Raw genomic sequence first — 24,359 nt, 5'->3', positions numbered from 1 at the left:
TTAATCATCGATTTAAGATTAGATACCACCACGTCTAAAATCAATCATCATTATATATCAGAACTCAATTTATTATTGAATTATATCCCTTCAAATGTTCAATTGATTTTTATTTCTTCTACTACATTCGATCAAGAAAAAAACATAAACTTATCTTACCTTATAGACCAATCTATAAACCGATCAATCCATCATAACTTATTAAACTCATTATCTTTAAACGAGAATTCTAAGTGCATTGAAACTCGAAATAATAAGAGGATCACTAATTCTTCTTTAAATTCGGTCGAGAGTCATGTTGATGGATCAGAAACAAGTACTACCACTCCAATTAGTTCAGTAGATGTTGAGTCTTTAGGTGTTTCCTGTAGGGAGGGATCAGGCTTGGATTTACCTACAGAACTTTTACCTCAGTTTCATCATCAATTCCAACATTTAAGGAATTGATTTAAATGATTTTTTTGATCAGTTGGGTTCATGATTCTGATGGTCTTAATGGATTAGTTTCTTGGTTATCGAATCGATTCTTGGAACTTATTGGATTGATTTACTTCAAGGATTATAACCCATTCAAGGATACATAGTACAAATACACTCTTGAAGATCTACAAAGATCCTGAATCTTTCCTATCCTTTCTCTTTTTTCCTTATCCTTTACTTCTTGTCGTTTTTTATCCGTATCCAAAACCCCTTCCAAACAATCACCATGTTTCAAAATGCAAATATAAAAAAAAATGTAAAATCTGTTGTTCAAAAAACTAAAAATGATTTACGAAAGACCTAAAACAAACCAAACGATTTGATAAACCGATTTTTCCTTCTTTTTTTCTTTTTTTTTGTTATAAAGTGATTAAATGAAAGTTGTTGTATTTCTATACCTAGATAATCAAATTGAAATTGATAAAAACTCGATTTGATTTGTATTCTTTCTTTGTGAAAGGAATTGGAATGATTCATAAAAAGAGGTTTAGGGAATTGATTTTTTGGAATGATGTATGAATTGATTCATCAAGATATGAGTCATCAACACGAGGAGTATTGATAACTTATCAGAAGTGCAGTTCAAGCAATATCACACTTCTCATGGTTAAGCTGAAGAAATTGAGGTAAGAATAGATTTAGCAACCCCTTTTTGAAACTTACGGGGCGCATACATTAGAGGTTTAAGGGTTGAAAACCATTAACCTCCAAAGTACTCCCGTTCAAATAGATTGTGTCAGATCGGATTAGGCCATGAAGCTGTAGTATAGATCTTTCATTCAAAGCACTCAGAAGAATCTTGTTAATCATATCAACCAATTCATATTTCAAACAAAAATCTAATCAATTTACATTTCTCTTCTTTTTGGTCGTGTTTATTGATCTGTATCATTCAAGTATAGATTGATAAACTTGAAATTAACAATCAGAGGAAAGTAAACCAAAAACCACAAAAAAAAAAAACCAAAACCAAAACCAAAACCAAAATCAAGTTTAGAATTTTTTTGGGAAGATGGATGGATGATCAAAATCAATCTTTTGGATAAGAAGTAGAAGAAGGAACAGTGAATGAATCCCATTGACCAGGACTTGGTTTTTCAATTAAATCAGACCAACTAAAGACCCCCAGGATGGATTAAATGATATTTGTAAGCGAAGTTCAAGAAAACAAAAACGTCAGTTCAAATCGATCAAGATCATCAAAACACCAAACCAAACCAAAAGATGTTCAATGAATTTATGAAAAACACTTACGCTTCTGAATCGTAAAGTGAAAGAACCAATGAATGTTCATCTTTAGCTTGATCAATAGCTTCTTCAACCAAGTTCACACCCAACTCGATTTCCAAAGCTTTAATTGAATCTTCAATCTCTTGAGAAGTATGAGCAGCTTTTCCCACTTCATGTTTAAGAACGATCTCCAAGTTTCGTTGAGTAAGACTTTCGACTGATTGACGATAAACTGAAGCGGTTGGAAAGTTTTGTAAGGTTTTAAGTGTATTTGAATAGGTTTCTTTTAAAGCTTCAAAAGGTGAATGATGGACTTGGATTCCAGTATGATCTGTGGTAAGTTTCTTTCGACCAATAGGAATTAAATGTACACCGCTTGATGATTTAGGTATCGATGGTAAGGGTGGGATAGGGTTGGATTGAGTGCCTAGAAGCGCTTGAAAGATCTCGCGTCTTTCTTGCGGGGTTTTGGAACTGGCTAGTAGTTCGGCTACTTCGGATTCTGTGCTTGGGAGTTTGAAGCTCATCGGATCGGGACTGGTGGTGGAGGCTTTTCTGGTGCTGCTGTGGGATGTGATCTGCTTTGGATTCAGGTAAGATCGTCAGTATTCGAAACTTCATTTGGTTTGTGGTTTGGATTTTTTCGTGGAGTATCTTCTTGACGGTTTATTTTTAATTCTTTTGAAAATCAAAAAAGAAATTTAAACTTACGATTGAACTTGGTACATTATGTAGATTAGTTCTACAAGATCGAACCAACAGAACCGAACGTTGAGAAAGGTTTAATAACATTTTTTTCCGATGCTTGATCTGATGATAGTTTGTGCTCCTTTTCTTTTTGGTTCCTTGGTTTCTTTTTGTTTTCTTTCGGTGGACTTGAGAATCGATTGGGATGATGATGATGATGATGATGATCGAAAGCTCACTCCTCGGGAAGGCACGGTGAAATGAATTCGAGTCGGGACCGAGAAATACCGAGTTATCTTTCAAACGGGCCGACCTGATACTTTTCGACCCCGATATCAATGGTATATACAGGATTCTAAAGATGTGCTTGATGAGTATGTAAATAAATTTGAAAACCAAATGATAAGCTTGAACAAAGGTTTTAATTAATCGCAGATCGAGTTCTTTAATTTTTTTTTCGCAAGGTTTGATTGGACTTGAAACAACATGCAAATGATTATATATATGTATGATGACTTTATTATTTAATAATAAAACATCAACATAAGCACTTTTCACATACTCATTAGAATCACAAGACGAATTTGTGTGATGATTTATATAACTTTTACATTTTAAGCCACAGTGAGGCAAGGCGAGTGGAGAGGATCTTGATTTTTTTTTGATATCCCTCGTGCACGCAGATCTTTTCAGGTGATTGAGACCTAAAGGCAAGTCCTGGTGTGTAGTAGTTTAGAGCTCAAGGCCCAAAGAAACAGCTTTCATCATATATATCTAGAGCTGCGCTCCTGGGTCCTTGAAGGGTTAATTGGTACATTCTGAAACATGAGTTTCTTCCTTCATCATCACCATTTAACACATCTGAGACTGAAGTAAAAAAGGTACCATGAAGGACAACCTAACAGTTTTAAAGACACACTCAATATCTTCCAAGCCAATAGAAAAATCTATTTATCACTTGAGACTCAGGTTTGAAAGTAGGTATGCAATGAGGTTAGATCAGAACTCATTCTGGAGGTGGCCATGAGTTTGGAAAACTTGGAGTAGACTTCCCATTGAACATATTTAGGTAAAAATTACCTTGTGAGACACATTAATGTATGTGAGTGAAATATTCTTTTGCATGGTCTCCTATTTTTCCAGTTAGATTGGAGTTGATAACTTGACTTTCAGAGTAGTGGAAAAAGCCCTCTTCAAGAACACTGAGATCATCAAGAGGGGTTGAGAAAAGTTCAGGCCCAGAGATGATGGTTTCAATTCAGTGCATTTGGACACCTGCTTGAGTTCTCATGGATCCCTGTTTAAAAGACCACAAACACCACAAAGTTTTTATTGTTCTGAAAAGAAGCTGAGAATTGTTGGGTGGTGTATTGCTCCTATGATCTGAGATCCTTGCAGAGCATTTCTGCGTAAAATCCAGACCTGTCCCTGAAAAGACCACCTCAGAAGATGTGCTAAAGCCACCTTTCACATGTTTGCTCTTTGCAACAAGTTGTATGTAGGGGGAAATCAGAACAAACTTGTAGAGCATTGCTAAATCCATGAAATTATCATGCTCAGAGGGCTTACAGGCTGGTCCACTGACTTTGTTGCCCAATCACTAATGTCCCCCAACACTGGTTCATTGGCTGTTGCACTAGAGAAATTGGTTCAAAAACTCAACAACACATATTATTATTTTGCTTTCTGGCAAAGGTAGAAAAGTTGAGCTGAGAACTGGTGGATTCCAGAGCAATGACAAATGTATGTTGATCTCCTACCAATACCCACTCCTAGCCAGAGAATTTGAAGGGGGAAACAACATGCAAGTGTTTGCAAAACAGGCACATGTATGATGTGAGTGGCCCAACACAGCCCAACGAAGCAGTTGCTACTTGCTCATCTGTATATGATGTGAGAACATTCAGTACAGCTTGTCAGGACTACATTGCCCAATGTGTAATGCCAGACCAATGCTTTGTATATATTTGCATGACCTTATCCTATCCACCAATACTTCTATTGCTCCTCTATTCCCCCACTTGATCATTCATGTGATGCTTGTATGACATGGTCCTTATAGTACCCACCAAGTAAGTTCCATGTTACTAATACCCCATTATAGACAATTGATCCTTGAATTTTTTCAGCCACATGAGCCTCTGAGCCTTGATGGGAGGTTAGATCCGGTTCTCCAGTACCCTGATGGGAGGGGATATATAAGTATTTGCAAATGATTTAGGACTAAGCTTGAGAGAATTGACCCACTTTGATATGCAATCAACCCAACCTAATTACCAACAGTGCAAAAACCTCCCCACTTGCAAAGCCTTCACTTATGGGAAGGAGAAATTAGCATCCAACATACAAGTTGGCTCATATTCCATCAAAATTTCAACTCTTCCCTAACCACTTTTAAAGCTCATTCAAGAACATTCAAAGCAAATCAGACAACACTATACCTCATCCTCTTTAATCTTCATCATTGCTTCTGGCATGCTGCTCCGTGATTTGGTTGACCAGTTATCTACGCCAGACCGCCAAATGTATGATACTCTGACGTTGAGCCAACTTATTGCACTCTCAAGACTTTCTGAAAAGTTCTTGAAAAGCACTGCAGGTATGTCAGTCACCACAGGATGTTCTTCAGTGATGCAATACTCAATTATCTCTTCAGCTGAATGCGGTGACATGGTGAGATGTTGTGTGACAGTATATGGATTTGATTCCAGAAAGGGGCCTCATGTGTTTCCATGGCCCAAAGCGAACAAATCAAGCAGCTGCGTCGGAGCGGTTAGATCCACCCGCACCCACTTGGACTCGCACGCACTCGCATTGTACTCTCATCCTAGCCGCTCATGAGTCATGATCTGCCCCAATGTTTTGAGAATCACGTGATCGTCGCGCCAAGGTTTTGAACTACATACAAAATAAACAAACAAATCAAAACAAACAAACAAGACGCGTTCTTGACACTACATATGCTTTGGTTCGATCAAGTTTCTTCCAAACTTTAAAAAAATCTTAATAAATTTCAGATTTTGTTCTTGATTTCATCTTCTACAAGTTGCAGTACAAAAAGCATCTTCTGAATTTCACGAACCCCATATCACGCAAAATTTCCTTTGGTAAGTTGTTTTCTTTGTAGTGTTTGAATTCAAAAGTCGACGTGAAGTTTTTGATGTCTTATTCTTTTTCGCACTGTTTCTACTTTTTCAGTAAAGAGTCTTTCTATACATACCACGTTCACCACCAAAAAGTAGATAAACCACCAAAACACATAACAACGAAGCGAACGAGCGATCGAATAATCCAATCAATCCCGAATTCCAAAAAAAGATAACTCAACTTAAAGAGACCGAAATGTTCGGATTAACAAACCTAACCACTCCAACAATTCCGACCCCAATAACAGTCAAACCATCATTCCAAGTCCCATTACCAAATTATCAATTCCAAACCCCTTTCAGAGGTCAAGGAAAACTATTCCCATTCTTACCTACTCAAACCGATTTCCCAACCAAAACTACCGAGTTAGATGTAGCATTATCTAAACCAAGTTTATGGAAACGACAAGATGTGATTATCGCACTTGAAATCGTTACTGTTGTAACTGTTATACCTATAGTTAAGTATTTCCTGCCTCTCATATCTGCAAGATTTTTTTTCCCTTTTTTGGATTGATGATTGATGAGTTTACCTTTTTTTTGATGATTAGGCTGCAGTTGCTACACCTGTAGTTGTAACTCTGACTGTTCCTCCTCCTACTAATACTCAACTTAGTACTGGTGGTTGGCCGATTATTGATCCTGGTTCTGTTTCCGCTTGTTGGTCTGATATGGCATGTAATTCAGTTTGTCCAAATTGTAAGCTTTCCCCAAAAAATGTTTCTTTCAATCATTTGATAAAAGAAAAAACACTAATTCTAGTTGATTGGATTTTTTTCTAGTTCAACAAAATGGTTGGTACGCTCATTGTATGGATTCAGCTTGTACTCAATGTAGATGTCAAATCATTTCTTCTAATATGTGTAATGGACCACCATACAAAAATGCGTATGTTCCCAAATCTTTCTTTTTTTTCTTTTTGCTTTTCCGAAATTTATCATCAAACTCATTCGGTCTCCTTGTTTTTTTTCTTCGCTCGGGACGAAAAGTACATGGTCAAATGATGCACCAGCTCGTACGATCACTTTAGGTCCTGCTGTTGCAACTGTTACAGTCATGGTTTCTTCTGCTACTAATACTTATCAATTTATTCCTAATTCAAAGAAAAATAAATTTTGTATTTTGGTTTTCTTTGGTTTGATTTCATGGTTTTCAATCTTCCTATAAACTTTTTTCCCTTTTGTTATTCATTTTTTGTTTCGATTTACACTATTTAGCAATTGAACTCTTTAAATTCGAATATCTATCGCATCTATCTATAATTGTTTTAATCTTGTTTTCATCTTTGTTTTCTATTAACTTGCTTAACTTGTTGTTTGCTCATTGTCTTGTAATGTCTAATGTTTGTGACGTGACTGTTGGGATAGATTTTTGTATTCGCTGTTTGAATGAATTTGATGAACTCGTTGATGATTCAAACAACTCCAAGACTCAATTTGAAATTCTTCATTCATGACTTGCCCGTGCGGGTGCCGCATCTTCCCATTGCTTGCCGTTTGAGTGGACCAGGCTGGACCGAAACCGTGACATGCCTCACGGTTCACAGAGGCTCACCTGTCACAGGACGTGAACCGTGGTCGAGCGAGGCGGTGCCAGGCAAACCTCACGTGAGATTGCTGCGGGCTGACATATAGGTTTGCTACTTCGGGGAAAATGACGCGCAGATGGTGAGATTGGATAGAAATATGTCACGAGTGCACAGACCGAACCGCATCCATCAAAGAGACCCTTATGAATCATGGGCTGGGTATGATTAAACTTCAATAGATTGGCCAACATAAAAAGAAAGGATTGCATTGATAAAGTGATGAATATATCAGAATTTTGAACAAGACCATTTTGACCTAAAAGAGTTGGCAACGAAATGGTTTTGGTGACACCTGAGTTTTGGAATTGAGTGTTTTGCCACTGATTTGGTGACAGAGACACGATCAAGTTGAAGTTGTGGTAAAGAGAATTTCAATCGAAAAGCTTGACAGAAATCTTTATTGCTACACCACTTGAAACCTTTGTTCCCTCTGAGTCTATCATCAACATCAACTTTTAGCGTACAAGACTCGATTCAGTTCAAGAAAAGAGTTTGCAAGGAAACACACCTTTAAGTCAGCTAAACTTGAAGATTAACGAGGCTAGAAATCTTTTTTATTCTCTTACTTCACGCATTGAACATTACCGATCTGGTACGTTGTCCCTTCAATCAAATCGATTCCTTTTTTCTTTCTTTCAAAACCTTGTCTTCTGATTCACTTCAAAAACCGTATTTCTCATTTTACCAAAACCCTTTGATCATTAACAACCCTTTTTCATCGGACTTACACTTTTTTCCTTTTTTCTTTTTGGCTATTTCAACTTTGGGTTTCTAATTCAACAGAAGTAAGGTTTGCGAGCTGCTTTAACCAGTAAAAAGCAGCCAATTCGACTTCCCTCTATCATTACATCTCCCTACCATCCTTGAAAAACCTTTGCCACTCAAACAAACCTAATGTCGACGATCAGTTCGAACCCATTTGCTCTTCTGAGCGGAGGTAAGCTATCATCAATTCACTTCATCTTTTCCGTTTTCGATATCGATCCCGATCAAGTTACTGACTAAACCTTTTTCTGGATATATAGGTGACTCCGATGATGAAGGAGGTCGACCAATGGTCAAAGCACCAACCCCAGCCGTTGCTCCTGTGAAGAAACCCAACACAGCCCAACAGCAACCCAAGCGTGATCGAGGTGATTACCCATCCCGAGGTGGACCCCGAAAGGTTTATGGTGGTGCACCTAGTGCTGCTCCGATCGGTGAAGTCGAAGTGATCGGTGCTAAAGCCGCTGGGTTCACCAACAATGGTCGTGATGATCGAGGTGAACGTGAGTGGAGATCTATCGGATCGGTTTCTTGATCTGTATAGTCGTTAATCTGATTGTGTTTTGATTGCATAGGTCGTGGTGGAGGTGGTGGCCCACGTGGTCGTGGTGGTCGCGGCCGAGGTGCAGGCCGAGGTCGGGGTGGTGGTCGATTTGATGATCGCCCTGACCGTCACAGCACCACTGGTGTTCAGTCAGTCATTTTGGCTTGCTTTATATGACGTGTCATCCGGAACTCATCAAGGTTCTCGTTCTTTTATTCTACAGCGACACTGATCGTAAAGTCGCCTCAGGCTGGGGTGCCGAAGAAGGTAAACAAGAACTTCAAGCTGAGACCGAAGGATGGGGTGATGCCAAGGTTCGAATAATTTTATATACTAATGTTGCTGTGCACTTTGACTTGATCTGTATCGAATGGCTAACTCTGATATGTCCTTTACAAATTTGTTTAGGCTGCCATCTCGCCCAAAGTACCTGAAGGTGCTGATGAAGGATGGGGCGCTGGTGTGGTACGTCTTTATTTTAACGCGATTCAAATTGTCAATTTACAATGTTATCTAACCTAATCGCCTTATTCAGACCGAAGAAGGTTCACCAGCCGTTAACGGAAAAGCCGATTGGGGAGCAGGCGAGGCCGGTACTCCTGACAGCAATGAAAAACCTGTTGAAGAAGAAGACAAAACAAAGACCTTTGAAGAATACCTAGCTGAGAAAGCTGCTGCTATCAGTCCCTTGATTGGCAAGAAAGAAGCACGAAAACCTAATGAAGGTGCGGATGAAAGTCAATGGAAAGGTGCCGTTCAATTAGTCAAAGGTGCTGAACAGGAAGAGGTTTTCTTCCAAGTTAACAAGGTATGAACTTATCTTTCTGTTCATTTGTTACTCGAGTTGGCCTCAGCTGATTTTTGTGTAACTTTCATTCTTACAGGAAAAGAAAGCCAGCAACGCTTCTAGCAACAAGAAGAACAAGGAAAAGACTTATATTGAAGTTGAACCATTGGGATACCGACCACCACGAACTGGAGGTGAACGTGGTGGACGTGGTGGTGGACGTGGTGGAAGAGATAATGGTGAACCAAGAGAATTTGGACGTGGTGGACGTGGTGGTGGTCGAGGTGGTCGAGGAAGAGGTGGATTTGGTGGGAATGGTGGTGGAAATGGTGGTAGAGCAAAAGAATTTAATGCTGAAGACGCCAATGCGTTCCCTAGCTTAAGTTAAACTCAAAAACTTAAATTACTACTCTTTGATTCATAGCATTGAAACTAGAGAAAGAAAAAAGATCACACACCGTTGATGATAAAAGTTAATGTTCTTTTGTTTGTTTGTGTGATTGATTGAATTGAATTGATTGAAATGATTGGATGCAAAAGACGTGTGTGTGTGTGTGTTTTGAAATCAGATATGAAGAAAACAATGGCGCTCTCGCAACGAAAAAAACAACAAAATCTTTTCTTTCATTATTTTGTTTTTGTTTTGATTTTTTGGGGAAAAGCATGAAAGAAAAACAAAATTGTATATGTGAGATGCTTTCTTCATATATATATACTTATATATCTTTATATCTTGCTTTTTTTACCTTCATATTAGAAATTAGAATGTTTCACTTTTTTGACTTTGAGCACTCAAATCAAGTGTTGAGGAACTTGAATAATGGTATTCGTGTATGTATGGTCCAGAATCTAAACTAACCCTTCACAGATCAAGGAGGTTTAAACACTTCAAGGAACAACATATCAAAGTTGATGAGTTTAAAGGCAAGAAAGATATCATGGCATGACAATCTATTCAAGAACTTTAGGGATGGATTTGTATTCCAACTTTAATGAACTACACTCCCTTAGAGCGCGTTTACTTAGTCCCGATTTCTAGAAATCGAGTTCTGTGTGAGCGCTTTTCTACATGTAGAAAAGCGTTTTTGTCTCAGAAAACCGAAATTTCAGGTTTTCTGAGAATTTGTGAAAAAGAGATGAATAAAGCGTTTGCTTATATGAGCATTAAGGACAGATCGATAGAAAAGTGATCATGAGGATCACTTTTCTGATCCCAATGACCATCATCTTCCTATCCTCCTCACCATGTCGGATTCTTCCGATACTGCCTCTGATGATTCATCTCAGTCATCCTTTCGACGTCCGATGCAGCTTCTAAAGTCAATCATACAAGCTGGCCAATCTTACCTAGAATCGATATCAAGCCCGAAGATCCCATGTAGAACATCGAAGCTTTGAGGAAATCAATATACGAAAGAGATCCTCGAAGGCAGCGATGTTCGATTTCGGGAACTTTGTCGCATGGACAAGCTCGCCTTCAAGGGCTTGATGAAAGCTCTTGAAGGCAAGCTTGTCATCCATCGGAAACGAAGCGTCACGGTGGAAGAACAAGTCTTGATCTTCTTATTCATTGTTGGTAACTCCGGCACGAATTGTCTCGCTGGCGAACGATTCCAACGGTCTGGACACACCATCAGCAAGTACTTTAATAATGTTTGCAACGCAATTGCATCGCTTGAGTCAATTTACATAGTACAACCTACCGGTGGTGAGGTTTGCCCAAAGGAAATTCAGAACAACCCTCGAATGTACCCCTATTTCGAGAAGTGTGTGGGTGCCATTGATGGCACCCATATTCCTTGTGTAGTTCCACCTAGCCGTCATCCGCCTCATCGAAACCGAAAAGGCGATCTCAGCCAGAATGTCCTAGCCGGATGTTCGTTCAACATGTTGTTTACTTTCGTTTATGCTGGTTTAGAAGGATCTCATGCCGACGCGCGTGTTCTTCACCGAGCCCTTGAAGAACAACGGTTTGTAGTTCCAGAAGGTAAGCCATTCACTTTGATATCAAGTTGATTCATATTGACTTTTTATTTGTCAATCCTTTTCAGACCGCTTCTATGTGGCCGACGCTGGATACGCCAACGTACCTGGCTTTCTTGCCCCTTATCGAGCAGTGCGATATCACCTCAAGGAGTGGAAACACTCCGGTCTCACACCCCAGACACCTAAAGAGCTGTTTAACCATCGCCATTCCTCACTTCGAATCATCATCGAACGGATCTTTGGTGTATCAAAGATGAGGTTTCCGATCCTAGCTTCGATGCCTTCCTATCCTTACAAGATACAAGTAATGATTGTCATTGCTTGTTGTGTACTACATAATATCATACGAATTGAAACCGGCGAAGATGAATTTTACGAAGAGTATATGTTGAAAGAAAGATTGGAGAACAGATTAGGTGGTAATAACATGGATCCTGACTGGGTTGAGCCTAACCCTACCCAGCGTACTCAAGCATCTGAACAGAGAGATCAAATTGCTGAAAGGATGTTCTATGATTATGTTAATGCACCTGTGGCGCGTAGGCAAGCCTAGAATCTTATGTAATATTTGTATTCATGATCTCTTTTGGAGCTTTTAGTTATGAATTTTGCAAGTCTCATCTTATTCATCAATTCATCATCATTAAAAAGAAAATAGCAATATTTAATTACTATAGCATATGGCATACATGTTTTGTTTTTGTTTGAGTTCTCAGATACAAAATAGGAAATGTTTTTTATCTTTAAATATGTAATCTTTTGTTTGAGTTGTCAGATACAAAAAAGGAAATAAAGGAAAATGAAATACATAATTATTCATCTACCTCTTGATACTCTGCTAATATTCCAGCTTCACTCTTCAACCAATCCCACCTGTAAGCTTTATCCATGTGAAAGAAAAAAGAAGCAGTATCATCTTTTTTTAATTCATTAGCCACTTTGATGATATGTTTAGGTTTTAATTCTTTACTACACTCCTTATTAAAAATGCTCATGGCTTCTTGCCTCATTGGATGTTGCTCTAATTTAATTTTAGCAATAGTTACCTTATCGCTTTCATGTTGTTCCTCTAGCCCTGATACTCGATCAATGGCTGAATTGATTGATTGTGCGACTAGCTTCGGTCCAGTGAGGCGTGATCGTTTGGCAGGTGCAGTTGATCCTTCTGGGACGACTGGGCTCCTCTTACTACGGGCAAATTTCAATTCTGGGGTCTCGTCATTGCTGTCGCTGTCCATGGCTTTTTCAGCGGCTGTGAGAGCGTACTTATTTTTAAACTTGCGCTTCTTGAATTGAATTGAATAAATTGAATGATTTGAATTGATTTGAATAAATTGAATGATTTGAATAGTTGAATAGTTGAATAGTTGAATAGTTGAATAGTTGAAGTGAATGATTTGAAGTGAATGATTTGAAGTAAATCGATTAAATTAATTGAAGTGAATCGATTAAATTAATTGAAGTGAATTGATTAAATTAATTGAAGTGAATCGATTGAATGATTGAAAGTGAATTGATTGAAATGAATGATTTGAGTTGATTGAAGTGAATGAAATGAATGATTGAAATGAATGATTGAAATGAATGATTAGAAGTGAATCGATTGAAATGAATGAAATGCATGAAATTTGATACACACAGGAGTTTTCTTCTTCTTTTGTGAAGAAGCTGGTCTCGCACCTCCAATCTCCCCAACAACCGAGTCCTTTTCGGAGTTGGACATGTGATTGTCATCTTCATTTGACTTGTGTTCAGATGCAACATGATCTAACAAATGAATGAAAGCCATCAGTATTGAAAATCCAATCAAGTATATACAGATGAAACAGAAGCCTACCTTCAACACCCTCAATTGATTGACTTGGTGATGGTTGTTTCTTCTTTTTACTCTGAGTTCCAAAGCCTTCAGCACCATTCGCTCTCAGATGCTTTTCTGGCATGATGGTGGCTACAGCTTGATACACTGGAAATCCACCGTTCCGAATCGGTCTTGCATCGAGATTACCGGCCTAATCGAAGGATAGGATGATTAGATGATTAGATGAAAGTTGAACATATGAAAGTTAAGATAAAAACTTACTACTTTAATCCAATGGTCCCACCATTTGTCATCAGTGTTGACTATCCCGCTAGTTGTATCTACTCCAGGAGCGCCCGAAGTATCCATTATCTTTTCGAGAGCTTTGAGGGTTGTCTTTAACTGAATATCAAAGCATTATATTCATTAGTTAGTTTGATTACATAGTGAAAGATTATGAATAAGATAGAAAGGACAAAACCTTTTGAATACGGTTTTTTAATCGGGTCAAAGGCTCGTTAACTTTGAATTTATCGTTATAGTTAGTCAAAACTTGTTTCCAAGCATTGGTCTTGATGCCGCCGTCGTTTCCTTTTCCAAGGTCCAGTTGTTTCTTGAACTCGTCAATAAGATAAAGTGTTTGATGATGAGTCCATTGACCACCAGTAGCGCTCTCCTGAACCTGATCATTATCTTTAACTTTAACATCTTTAACTTTAATAATCTTGTTATCGGCTGGTTTTGCTTTCAATTTCGACTTTGGTTTTGCTTTTGAAGGTGGCTCAACAATGACGTTGTCGTCGCTATCGGAATTAGGCATTTTGAGTCAAGTGGTTGAGTTGATCGACGATGAGTAGATGGGAATCGAGATAGATAGACGAGTAGAGATGGCAGTGGAAGGTGTTAGAAGATGGGTATGAGATACATAGACGAGTAGAGATGGCAGTGGAAGGTGTTAGAAGATGGGTTTTGAGGGGTGTGTGGGATTCCGTACGGTGAAAGGGGACTTGTCCAAATTAGAGAAAAGATTCTTGGAATGTGCTAGAAAAAGTCTTTTTATAAGCATTCTCGGATTTCAAGAATGCTTGTAATTAAGTTATCAAACGCATTCTGTGAAATGCGATTTCTTGGATTTCAAGAATGTGATTTCTCACGAGAAATCGCTAAAGTAAACGCGCTCTTAGGCTTGAACAAGCTGTGCTGAATTTAGATTTCCTTTTCTTTCTAACTCCTCAGAAATCCATACTATATACGTACAAGAGAAATGTAGAAAAAAGTTTACATGTTGAAAATTTCTGAGGAGCAGCGGGACTTTGGGAAAGGCGTTAGTAAAGGGCGCATTCACTTGAGGAAATTCTGATCAGAAATTGCATTCTGTAAATTTTAAAATGCAAAAATGAAACATACTTCACCAAACCAGCACTTTAAATTTTGCAGAATGCAAATTCTGACCAGAAATTGTATTCTGGAAATTTTAAAATGTAAAAATGAAACATACTCCACCAAACCAGCACTTTCAATTTTGCAGAATGCCAGAAATTGCTGAAGTCAATGCGCCCTGAGTTTCTATCAATAATTCTTGGTTTATGGTAAATTTCTGGAACCATGTATAATTAGGGGATACAAAGTAGAAAGCCGGCATGTGCCCGGAAGTCCACATCCCGAATTTTGGCTGTAAAATTGGGATCTGGACTTGTGGGCACATGCCCGGGCACGTGCCCGGCTTTCTACTTTGTATCCCCTAAATGGCCCAGAGTCTGAGATCCGTGCTAAAGATCAAAATATTGATTACATTTTATGATTGATGAACGGCAACCTCGATGAACCCTTTTCTTCAAAATCCAAAATCTGACTGTTTTGGATGATGATCAAAACACGACAAGGACACTCCGATTCCCAAGAGCGATTGTCCTGACGGAGCGCCAGGACGTCAGCTTGGGCCTCTGATGCTATACCACGGTGCGACATCTTCACTGCATCTGCAAGATGCTGTGCGGATGGCAAAAGCCCTGGGATGTGCAGACGAGACCCCGATCTGGGCTTTCGCTCAAAAGCAATTTTGTGTATCGAATTCGGTTATTCAATGCCACTGTTCAATCTTGACTATATGATGCCAGATAAATGCAACATTCGACTGTCTTCAGACCACGGGATTGGGGAAATCTGTGAGTCTGAGCCCCAAGGAAAGTAATTAAGTGTTGTACTGAGGGTCTGATGGAACTCGAAGTGATCATTTGACTCGCATGCCTTACGACTCTTCCATCCTTTTGCTACCACTTTAAGAGTTGAAACCCTTTAAACTCTACAAGGTCTCGGAATTAAGTTCCAGACGCTCTACTGCACAGATCGAAGCCTTCCATCTTTCAGTACGTTCAACCGAATGTTCGAGACCTGTTGAAGAGACCATTCTTTCAAGACTGTGTAACCGGTGTATCAAATTAAAATCTGACTCGTGTGTGGATTGATTCCCAGCCATTGACCGGACCTCGAAAGGTTTTGTGTTCTATAAGATATAGTCAAGTAGTGACATCTTATCTTATCAGACGCCAATATTATCTTCCTTGCTATGTCTCAAATCATCAGAGAGCAGACCATCGACTTCGTCATCCACTTGATGAAATCTCCAGACATCAACCCATATCAGGCGACAGCTGATTACCTCGTAGCCTTCCTTCAGGTGCGTCTTGCTGCCCCCCACTGATTCCTTCACTTGTTCAGAATCTGCGGTCTGTCATAACAATCTTTCCTGACCTAACTTTTGTCTCCCTATATCCAAAGCCACGTGCTTTGCCCTCTTGGTCACCCTACGTTCAGCGCGTTGTTGCTGCAGCGTTTTTGGTGTGAGAATTCGTTGTTCCTGATCAATATATGTAGATGAAACAAAACAGAGGTTGAAACTTTAGCTGACATCATATTCAAAACTGGATGGACTCTATGGTAGAATGTTTCTTCAATCCGCTTACATTCTTTATGTTCGCTCGAAGACGAAAAAAGTATATCATATCGGCTTGAATGCTAGTGAGTGGATATGCAGTCATGATCATCTTACTCTGATATGTTTGGCAGAAAAGCTCAATCCACACTTTAGTAGGACTGGTACAACTCGATCGCGCAAACCACTGTGGATTGTGTTACCTTCTATACAGTATACGTAAGCAAATCTTGCCTCACGACTTCTTGAGACCTCGACAGAATAATTCAACGTATCTGCTTTCAAACTAGTCGCCATGACTGAAATTGTTTGGGGAGAGATTGCACAATCTGGCCATCTAGACCAGGGAGGACCAAATTTCATACTCGGAATTAACTTGATGTTTACAATTGCATGCGCCAGGTGAGACTTCATCAGGTTTAATGTGATCCATTGTTTATTGAACTGACTTGCTTCGACATCATATAGTGGTCAGTTTCTTTCATCTTATGCAAATCAGTAAATACGCATTGAATACCCATCTTACATACATCAATGTACCATCATTCAGTAATCCTGTGGCTATGTATTTGCCATTATGCATTGGTCAAGCAGAGAACAGTTTCACGACGCATGACTCCGGTAGGCAAATTGATTCCAACCACTGTGACATGGGCGCTGAACATATTGTTGGGGATGATTGTCTTTGTGTCAAATGGTCAGCTTACGCGTTCAATGCAATGGTTCTTGATGTACGCTCTCTGAAGTTTTTTTAAATCCCAGTTTCAATCTTCATTTCATTCTTGTTACTCAACCTGGAATATCGCCGTATCACACAATTATTGAGTCCTGTCATTGAGATCTTGCGGAAGTCGGCTTCTACCTGCGCCTTATCTACATGTAGCGTGAATGAAGTGGTTCTCCAAATCCTTTCACTCACACCGGCCTACCATCACATTGTAAGATCTTTTCCTAAAACTGATCAGCACATGGACTGATGACTGTATTTCTTCAATTAGGATCTTGTGGTAAAGTACAACCAATTGGGTTTAGACTTTTATATATTCTTTTGTGGAGTTCTCATTCTGGTGAGATCCTTATCTATATCTAAGGATCCACAATCTTAAATTTTTGACTCGATCTTTCATTAGCTTTACGTTCCATTCCTTTTCCTATTATCCAAGATATTTACCAATCAAACAGAATTGGATCATTCAATAAGGAGACAGCAAAAAGAAGTCTTTGCCAACACCTTATTAGAATTCACAATTATATTATCCATACTGGTTTTGGATGTCTGTGCAGTATGCTTTCTCTTCTTCTTTTGAATGCTTTCAAATTTAGTAATTGATTTACCTTTTTGGGGTATTTGTCATTTTAGAGGAGCTTAATTCGCAAGGGTGCTTTCATGTTTGACCCAAACTTTTGGCTTATCGTTCGGATTGTGCTTCTATCTTTCTTCAAAATTATGTCCGATTCCTCTTCTCTGACCATTTTTTTTTGAAATCTTCCAGGGACCAAATGTTACCGTTGCAATCTTGGGAAACATGTGAGTAGAGTTGATATTCCTTTTGTAGTTGAAATATCAAAAAAGCTGACATCAATTATTTCAAAGAGCCTTATTCTTAATCTTATACAATCTCCGAGGGACTACTGTCACTCCTTCCAATCCTCCTATTTCGTTTTCAAAGTTGACAACAGGAATAGGGAGTCACAAATCTGATGTTGATCCCTTGCCATGATACAATCTAGATCTACCAACACTCTCCCGTAGCTTGAGCCCATCATTATTGATCAAGGAGGTCATCTTCATCAGCTTGGAATTCTTATGTTTGGAAGTTCCCTTTCACTTGAATCCTGTATCATATCTTGCTTACCATGTACCTCCAATATGTTGATTTCACTACCATGGTCATCATATGGATGTTGACTTACTCCCTTGTAAACTTATGATTCTAAATATTCAATGCATCAAAATTTGCTGTTCAGGGATGAGATAACAGAGAGGGTTTGGGTTAAACAGCATTGTTCAAAACTCCATTCAGGAATACACAGGTGATAACTTCAATTTTATCACCACTGATTGACCTTTCTGAAATCTAAAGTCTTTTGAAAGCCAAGATTAAATTTCATACTTTTCTTGGTTTGGACTCTGGATAATTTGTAATCTGTGTTTGTGATGTGAGATAATTCAGGTACTTCTTTTATCTTTTGATTCAAGTATCTTGAATTCCACTTTTTATCTTCTGTAATCTTATACTTCTGTATTGTATTTTTGAGTAGATACTAACTCTTCTATTGAGTTACGTAGCATCAGCTCTAGGTAGTCCCAACAAAATGTCCAAAACTACCAGTGTTTGGGTTTGCTAAAACCCACATTTGTGCAAACTCTTTTTTTGAGAGTTTCAAAGGAAATTGGTGAGTCTTTCCAGTTAAGATGTCTGAGATGCTCTGAAGCAGTTGATTCTTTATAGCATTTGATGATGACTCAAACTGAGCTTAGGAAATGACTCTAGGATCGAAGAACCCATTAGTGAGATCTTGAAACAAACTGATTCAAGCCTTTAATCAAGCAATTTCTGGTTGAGATTGTGATAACCCTATCCTCAAGTCTGACAGGACTGAGCCTCTCAAACCCAAAACCCAAAACCCAAAACCATTCAGGTTTTATTGCCTGTTCCAAGAAAATCTTGATATTTTCTTCATCCATTTGTGAGTTTGACCTTTGTGGTATAAATCTACTTTGGATTATGTTGGTCTACCTCATATGTCAGCTCTTCAGTTTCTGATGATTCTTTCTTTGAGTATGTAGTCAGAAATTGAACATAAAAGCAGATTTCCACCTACTGATTTTGCATATATTTGAAATGGGTATTTCTAGAAAAAACAAAAAGACACACTGCTTACTCTGAAAGAATGTCCAGTCAACCCTTTAAAACCTCCTGAATTCCATAGCTGCTGGCATGTTGAGGTTATTGCTTGATTTTCCAATGTCTTACAGGACCCATTTTGCATGTACCTAAAGACAAAGTTGTCATTGTCAGATGTTTGGGCAAATATTCTTTGTATTGCTGCTATTGGGCATGAAATACGGTTTGGGTGTTTTGATTGGAAGATTTGAAGTTCCCCCGCTTTTGCTGTTTTAGCAACTCTAAGTGATATGCAAGTTTTTTGTTTGATGTGATCTTGATATCTGACTTTTTGATGATTTCTGATGACTTGTGTTTATCTCTTATCACTTCAGCTTAGTGTGCCAAGTTCCAGAACACAACAAGAATTTTGTCTATGATGCCAATTTCTTTTGCTCCACCTTTTGAAAGCTCCATAACCAGGTGTAGGAGGTATTTCAAATGTATCACTTTCTTTCCTTCTGTCTTTGGAAGTGTTGCATCAATCTTCTTTGGTGCTCTGAGAATTTGCTTAATTTCTGCCTCCTGTACAACTTAGAACTTTTTGAAGTGGTATCAGTGCCATGCCTTCAAACTGTGTAAGTAGTTCCCTAAAGTTCCTGACAGAATATCTTCATGCAAGTTGAACCATCTTGATTTCTGCCTGCCCATACACACAAGTCTTATATTTTTCCCACTGATGCTGGTAGATCCATTTGTAACTGACTATTACATCAACTTAAATTTGTACCCCCCTTTGATATGTATGGGATTTCATATGTAACTTCACTTCTTTATCCAAATATATTGAGATTGCATTAAGAATACAAAATGTCATTGGTGTGAGTGAATTCTATGGTGGGTAGTGTCTAAAAGCGTGTAATGTCGGGCTGGTTAGTACGGCCAAAAAGCTGATTTATCAAAAACTCCATTGGATGAAAAGAACTTTCTCTACTGTAAAAATTGTTAAAAACAACATGTTCAATACAATTTTGGATTCCTATTGATGTGAGGATTCCAAATCTACCCTTGGCTTCAAAATTGGATCAATTTTGTGGGCTTCATGAACTTTTTTCTCAAAATACCCGATTTCACGCGTTTAGGCACTACCCACCATACATATAAAAAAAAACTTGCTCATGCAACCAACATGAGTTTGGTAGAATGGATGAAATATAAGGCTCAAATCTTCTACTTTTTCAGTTTAAAAAGGTGGTTGGAAATAGTGATTGTGACATACTAAGACCATTGCATAATAACAGCCATCATCAAAATCTTCCACAAGAACCTCAAGCTGGTAACACTGCAAATATAATGTTCTCCAAGGTGAAAAATGATTGAGCTTGATGCACAAAATGATTAATAATGCAGATTTAATGCACAAAAATGTAGATTTCATATATGAGCCTTCATCAAAATCAAACAGAGCTACAGGAAGAAATTTAGAAAGAAACATTTTTTTGACACAGGAAAGATCCAGCAAGCCTTGAGCGGCCCGGCACCGCTCGAGGTGCCCGCAGGGCTTTCATCACCCCAATCACATGTGTCAGGGCTTGTACCGTGTGCCTTCAAAAAGACGTCGGGCAGACTCGTCCGTCCGGGGCCGAGGCGGGTCACGGCCCTAGTGCTGATTGGCCCCTTGAGTACAGTAGCGGCCCTTAGCGGCCTCCTAGGTACTGTACACATGTTTCACCACCACGTTGGCATTGGGCACGTCACTCATGACCCACTAACTAACACGTCGATCTAAAGTCTCAATTTCTCAACAAACAACATCAACATCGACATTCCATTCACCATCTTCAATAACCAACTTTCCTTCAAAGCTATCATCAAAGCATTCGAACCTTTAATCATATTTTCCCTTTGTATCCAGTGACTTACACGACAAGCTTGCCTACGAATCCGAACTGAAACACGCGGAGTCCAAAAAACCGACATCTTTTCTTCAAGAATGCCTACCATCACTCTTTCATGGACCGATTTAGCTCTGGTAGCTCTTACAGCCGGAGTGATAGGAGGTGTAGCATTAGCTGGTTCTCAAACACGTTCATCATCATCACCAACTTCATCTCTCAACAAGGAGTCAACTAACAAATCAAAAGGAAATAAAAAGAAAAAACCCAAATCTAAACAGAATGAAAGTTCTACCACTTCTTCTTCTGCTTTACCCAGTCCTAGTTTAGAAGAAAAGAAAGTAGAGTCGGTTAGTGTGAGCAAACCAGCCTCAACGAAGAAGAAGGGAAAAGAAAACGATAAAGGTTTGAAGAAGGTTACACCTGATAGTCTTGATGAAAAAGAGTCCCTGCACTTGGTTCTTCTAATGGGAAAGGCAATTCATCGGAATCGAAGGAGAAGGTAGTTGAGAAGGGTGAATCTAATCCTACTAGACCATATGCCGAACGGATGCAAGTACCTGCGCGTAAGACGAAAGTAGATGATATGAGTTGAGTCTTGAGCGATTTTTCAAAAAGAGTTAGATTTTCTAAAAAAGATTGTATCAAAACTAATCATAAAAATTGTCTTTTTGTTTGTGTAGTTGATGAGGAAGTTGAAAAACCGATAAAAATGGCAAGAGTGATGAAGATTGTAGAAGAATCTTCTGGTTCTTCTTTAGCTGAAGAAACTGAAGTTGAAGATGGTTGGGAAAAGGTTCCCGATGGAAAGAGTGAGAGAGTCCTCGTATAGTTCCTTCCCGTGTCCAAAGAATTTATTAAATCGTCTGTAAACATTTACTGATTCGAATTATTTGATCTCTAATAACAGAATCACGTGGACCAAAAAGTATAACATTAAAAATGAGTACGGTATCCACTCCCAATGCAACAGGACCACCTGGTTCATCTACGAGTAATACGACCACAGCAGTCACCAAACGTCAACGACAAAATGCTAAAAAGAAAGAAGCCGCAAAAGCAGCCAAGGAAGCTGAAGAAGCTGAAAGACTTGGTAGACTTTCAGCTCATAAACGTCAACAAGAAAGAATTAGAATGAATGAGCAAAGTTCAAGTGCTTCTAATAATCGATCTAGCAAGTCTAAGGAAGTCAGTGGTGGGATGAAAGCTTCGATTGCTGATGACGGTAAGTTTTTTTATCCTCACTCTGATTGGCTTCGAAGTTTAATATTTAAACTGATATGATTTGATGTTGGGGGGTTTTAAAGGGAAATTGATTTGGGAATAAACTTGTTTCATTGATTCTATTCAATATTGAAGGTTTTGTACAAATGGCGGAATGCTCCTTTGGAGGATCAAATGATCATGACAAACGCCTTATTTCTGCAATTTTGATTCACACATACATATGGCTTGTTTAAATCCTGATTTTTTTATATCAGAATATCTTATCAATCGAAAACAAAGACTTGATCAATTATTTAATCTTTTTTCAAAACAAAAAAAAACAAATTAGTTGAAATTATCTTTGTATAATTTTTGTTCAATTGTAGCTCGGTGTATATACGCGTGCGTGTGTGTGTGTTTGCTCAGTTTGTTTTGGAATATGGCCTATGAGCTATTGAATGAGTGATTTTTAAGGGCTTTTCTGCTTTAGTATTCTCTTTTAATGTGGGTTCCGTTCGGATACGGTATACTTGGAATCTTGAACGGCATTGGCCAAGAACTAAATTTTGTAAGCTCAGTATATCCAGCATCTTACATGACATTGCACGGATGAAAGCATCCAAAAGCTGAAAGAAAAACAACCACACAAGAATTGCACAGTCCTTCAATGAAATATGTAGAAAAGACCAAAAAAGACAACTTCAGAAATGAAACCAGGTTTATAGTATATACAGTTGTCTAAACGGTGATGGTTGTAGGGAAAGGCCTGCATACATGTAAGACTACCTATGAGCGTCTGGTTTTGTTTTCACGTTTTTAGGTCTTTTCAACAAAGTATGAGGAGAATGAAAAAACGTGATCGAAAAGTTGAAGGAAGATAAAGATTGGAAAGATAGCTGGAAAAGACCTGTGTTTCAGTATTGTTTCAGTACCAATTTACATACATTATGATAAAAATCTCATGGAATAAACCTGATGACTCGTTGTGAGGGAAAGCTAGTTGTCGTCGATCAAAGAGCCTTCGAGAGATTCGCTCTGATATCACCGCGGACGCAAAAAAGAAAGGAAATCAGTAAGAGGGATCCAAATCCAGAGAAAAAGCGATGAAATCTACCTCGTCAATGTTAGTCATTCCATGCCCGGGACTTGGGAAGCGAGAGGAATGCGCTTAGGGACCTTGGTCTGGTCGGTCACAAGAATAATAGATCCTTTGATCGAAGGACGGTAGGTATGTTTGCGAGAGGAGGTGAGTGAAGGGTTGTTCTTAGCATCTTGCAGGATCAGAGGGATTGTCTTCTTGGATCGATCCTTGTCGGGAGTGGATTCCGGGATTGGAGGTTTGACTGATTCTTTGGGGGGAGCACGGTGGCGGACAGGGGTTGGAATACACTGCAGGGGCCTGGGTGAGAGGACAAAGTCCGGTTTTCGATATCTCCTGATTTGACGAAGTAAGATATCTGATGGCGGACGGACAGGTGGGGAGATGGAAGGATTTGCTTGATTTTGACGGCTTTGTGGAGGCATGATGAAGTAAGCAAGCGGATGGTGGGATTTAAATATGAGTAAGAGTGAAGTTGGTAAGAAAGATGGCAGGGTTAGAGAAAATTGAATAGAGTTGATGGGATCATCATATATATCATATATATAAAACTTGAAAATGGACAACTGGACCCAATGCTTTCAGATCCGAGCCCAATGCTTTTAGTCTTCCACAAATGCTTTTTGTCTCGGACAACAGACCCTTGCGCTCATGTCGCGTGGTCCCATCCTCTGATTGATGTTCTTGCTTTTCTTCGTGGCTTTGCTTTCGTGCCACAACGTGTTGAAGAGCAAAGGTGCATTATACCTGTCGGTTATTGCTTCAATCCAACACTTCTTGTCCTGGAGAATAAATTTTTGCGCTTTTGGGGTGTGGTTCCTTCCTTTTGCAGGATCTTAGTCCCAGACCAATGGACTCAATGTGGCCCACATAGGCCCACATTCTCTGCTTTTATTTTCATTCCAGCGCTCAACCAAATCTTATGCAATCAGTAAAAATGCCATTGAAACAAATTCATCATTGTGAATATGTAACTGGGCATGGCTATGTAACCAAAAAATCGGACATCCCCCGGACAGCTGGGTGTCCTTGTGGTGTAGAATCCATAAATAATTATGAGTTGGAGTATCAAATCGAAAGTTCAATCCCTGCAAAGTCATTGCTGTTTTCTTATTTCAACTTCTGGTATCTGAGGAGATCCGTGATACTTGTCCGGGGCCAGCGGGTCATCTGAGCGACGCCAGCCGCCGGAGCTATGAATTTATATCCGACATCAAATACCATGATGCTAGGCGCAAACAAAACATACATACATAATCGCATTTCTCAATCGCATTATTGATACAAGCACCATTGCCATTGGTATCATTTTCATTGGTATCATTTTGATCGTACGACTAGTAACTTTCTCTTTCATGCTCTTATGATATTTTGTTCAGGATTCACTT

General features: G+C 38.9%; 7 protein-coding genes across 7 annotated transcripts in view; 5 read left to right on the top strand and 2 right to left on the bottom strand.

Annotated features, from left to right (window-relative positions):
• The window catches only part of MELLADRAFT_117489 (uncharacterized protein), a gene marked incomplete at both ends in the record, with an annotated part of 1,005 nt that extends 772 nt beyond the window's left edge, over positions 1-233 (top strand). The window contains one exon of the mRNA XM_007413881.1: positions 1-233.
• A 1,277-nt stretch (positions 234-1,510) lies between these two features.
• MELLADRAFT_13951 (uncharacterized protein) lies at positions 1,511-2,438 on the bottom strand (the record flags this gene model as incomplete). Its single annotated transcript, XM_007413847.1, has 3 exons — positions 1,511-1,595; positions 1,735-2,274; positions 2,422-2,438. The coding sequence occupies 3 exons, from the start codon at positions 2,436-2,438 to the stop codon at positions 1,511-1,513; spliced, it is 642 nt and encodes a 213-aa protein (XP_007413909.1).
• Positions 2,439-5,739: 3,301 nt separating this feature from the next.
• MELLADRAFT_90707 (uncharacterized protein) lies at positions 5,740-6,710 on the top strand (the record flags this gene model as incomplete). Its single annotated transcript, XM_007413882.1, has 4 exons — positions 5,740-6,003; positions 6,095-6,242; positions 6,326-6,431; positions 6,533-6,710. The coding sequence occupies 4 exons, from the start codon at positions 5,740-5,742 to the stop codon at positions 6,708-6,710; spliced, it is 696 nt and encodes a 231-aa protein (XP_007413944.1).
• An 816-nt stretch (positions 6,711-7,526) lies between these two features.
• Positions 7,527-10,012, top strand: MELLADRAFT_78722 (uncharacterized protein; the record flags this gene model as incomplete). The annotated part of the gene is made up of 8 exons (XM_007413883.1): positions 7,527-7,723; positions 7,915-8,068; positions 8,157-8,399; positions 8,472-8,589; positions 8,664-8,754; positions 8,849-8,905; positions 8,976-9,248; positions 9,325-10,012. 7 exons carry the CDS (start codon positions 8,026-8,028, stop codon positions 9,613-9,615), a joined length of 1,116 nt encoding a protein of 371 aa, XP_007413945.1.
• Positions 10,013-15,492: 5,480 nt separating this feature from the next.
• On the top strand, positions 15,493-17,920 carry MELLADRAFT_72704 (uncharacterized protein; the record flags this gene model as incomplete). The annotated part of the gene is made up of 12 exons (XM_007413884.1): positions 15,493-15,688; positions 15,790-15,851; positions 15,953-16,029; positions 16,100-16,162; positions 16,234-16,345; positions 16,492-16,640; positions 16,706-16,881; positions 16,942-17,010; positions 17,074-17,226; positions 17,304-17,366; positions 17,437-17,471; positions 17,538-17,920. 12 exons carry the CDS (start codon positions 15,578-15,580, stop codon positions 17,662-17,664), a joined length of 1,197 nt encoding a protein of 398 aa, XP_007413946.1.
• A 2,582-nt stretch (positions 17,921-20,502) lies between these two features.
• Positions 20,503-22,363, top strand: MELLADRAFT_72702 (uncharacterized protein; the record flags this gene model as incomplete). The annotated part of the gene is made up of 4 exons (XM_007413885.1): positions 20,503-21,256; positions 21,350-21,478; positions 21,577-21,891; positions 21,974-22,363. The coding sequence occupies 4 exons, from the start codon at positions 21,217-21,219 to the stop codon at positions 21,991-21,993; spliced, it is 504 nt and encodes a 167-aa protein (XP_007413947.1).
• Positions 22,364-23,000: 637 nt separating this feature from the next.
• MELLADRAFT_66096 (uncharacterized protein) lies at positions 23,001-23,396 on the bottom strand (the record flags this gene model as incomplete). The annotated part of the gene is made up of 1 exon (XM_007413846.1): positions 23,001-23,396. One exon carries the CDS (start codon positions 23,394-23,396, stop codon positions 23,001-23,003), a length of 396 nt encoding a protein of 131 aa, XP_007413908.1.
• Between the last annotated feature and the right edge of the window lie 963 nt (positions 23,397-24,359).

The sequence above is a fragment of the Melampsora larici-populina genome, assembly GCF_000204055.1.
Source record: "Melampsora larici-populina 98AG31 unplaced genomic scaffold MELLAscaffold_39, whole genome shotgun sequence".
NCBI lineage: Eukaryota > Fungi > Basidiomycota > Pucciniomycetes > Pucciniales > Melampsoraceae > Melampsora > Melampsora laricis-populina.
This window is presented reverse-complemented; position numbering and strand designations above follow the sequence as displayed.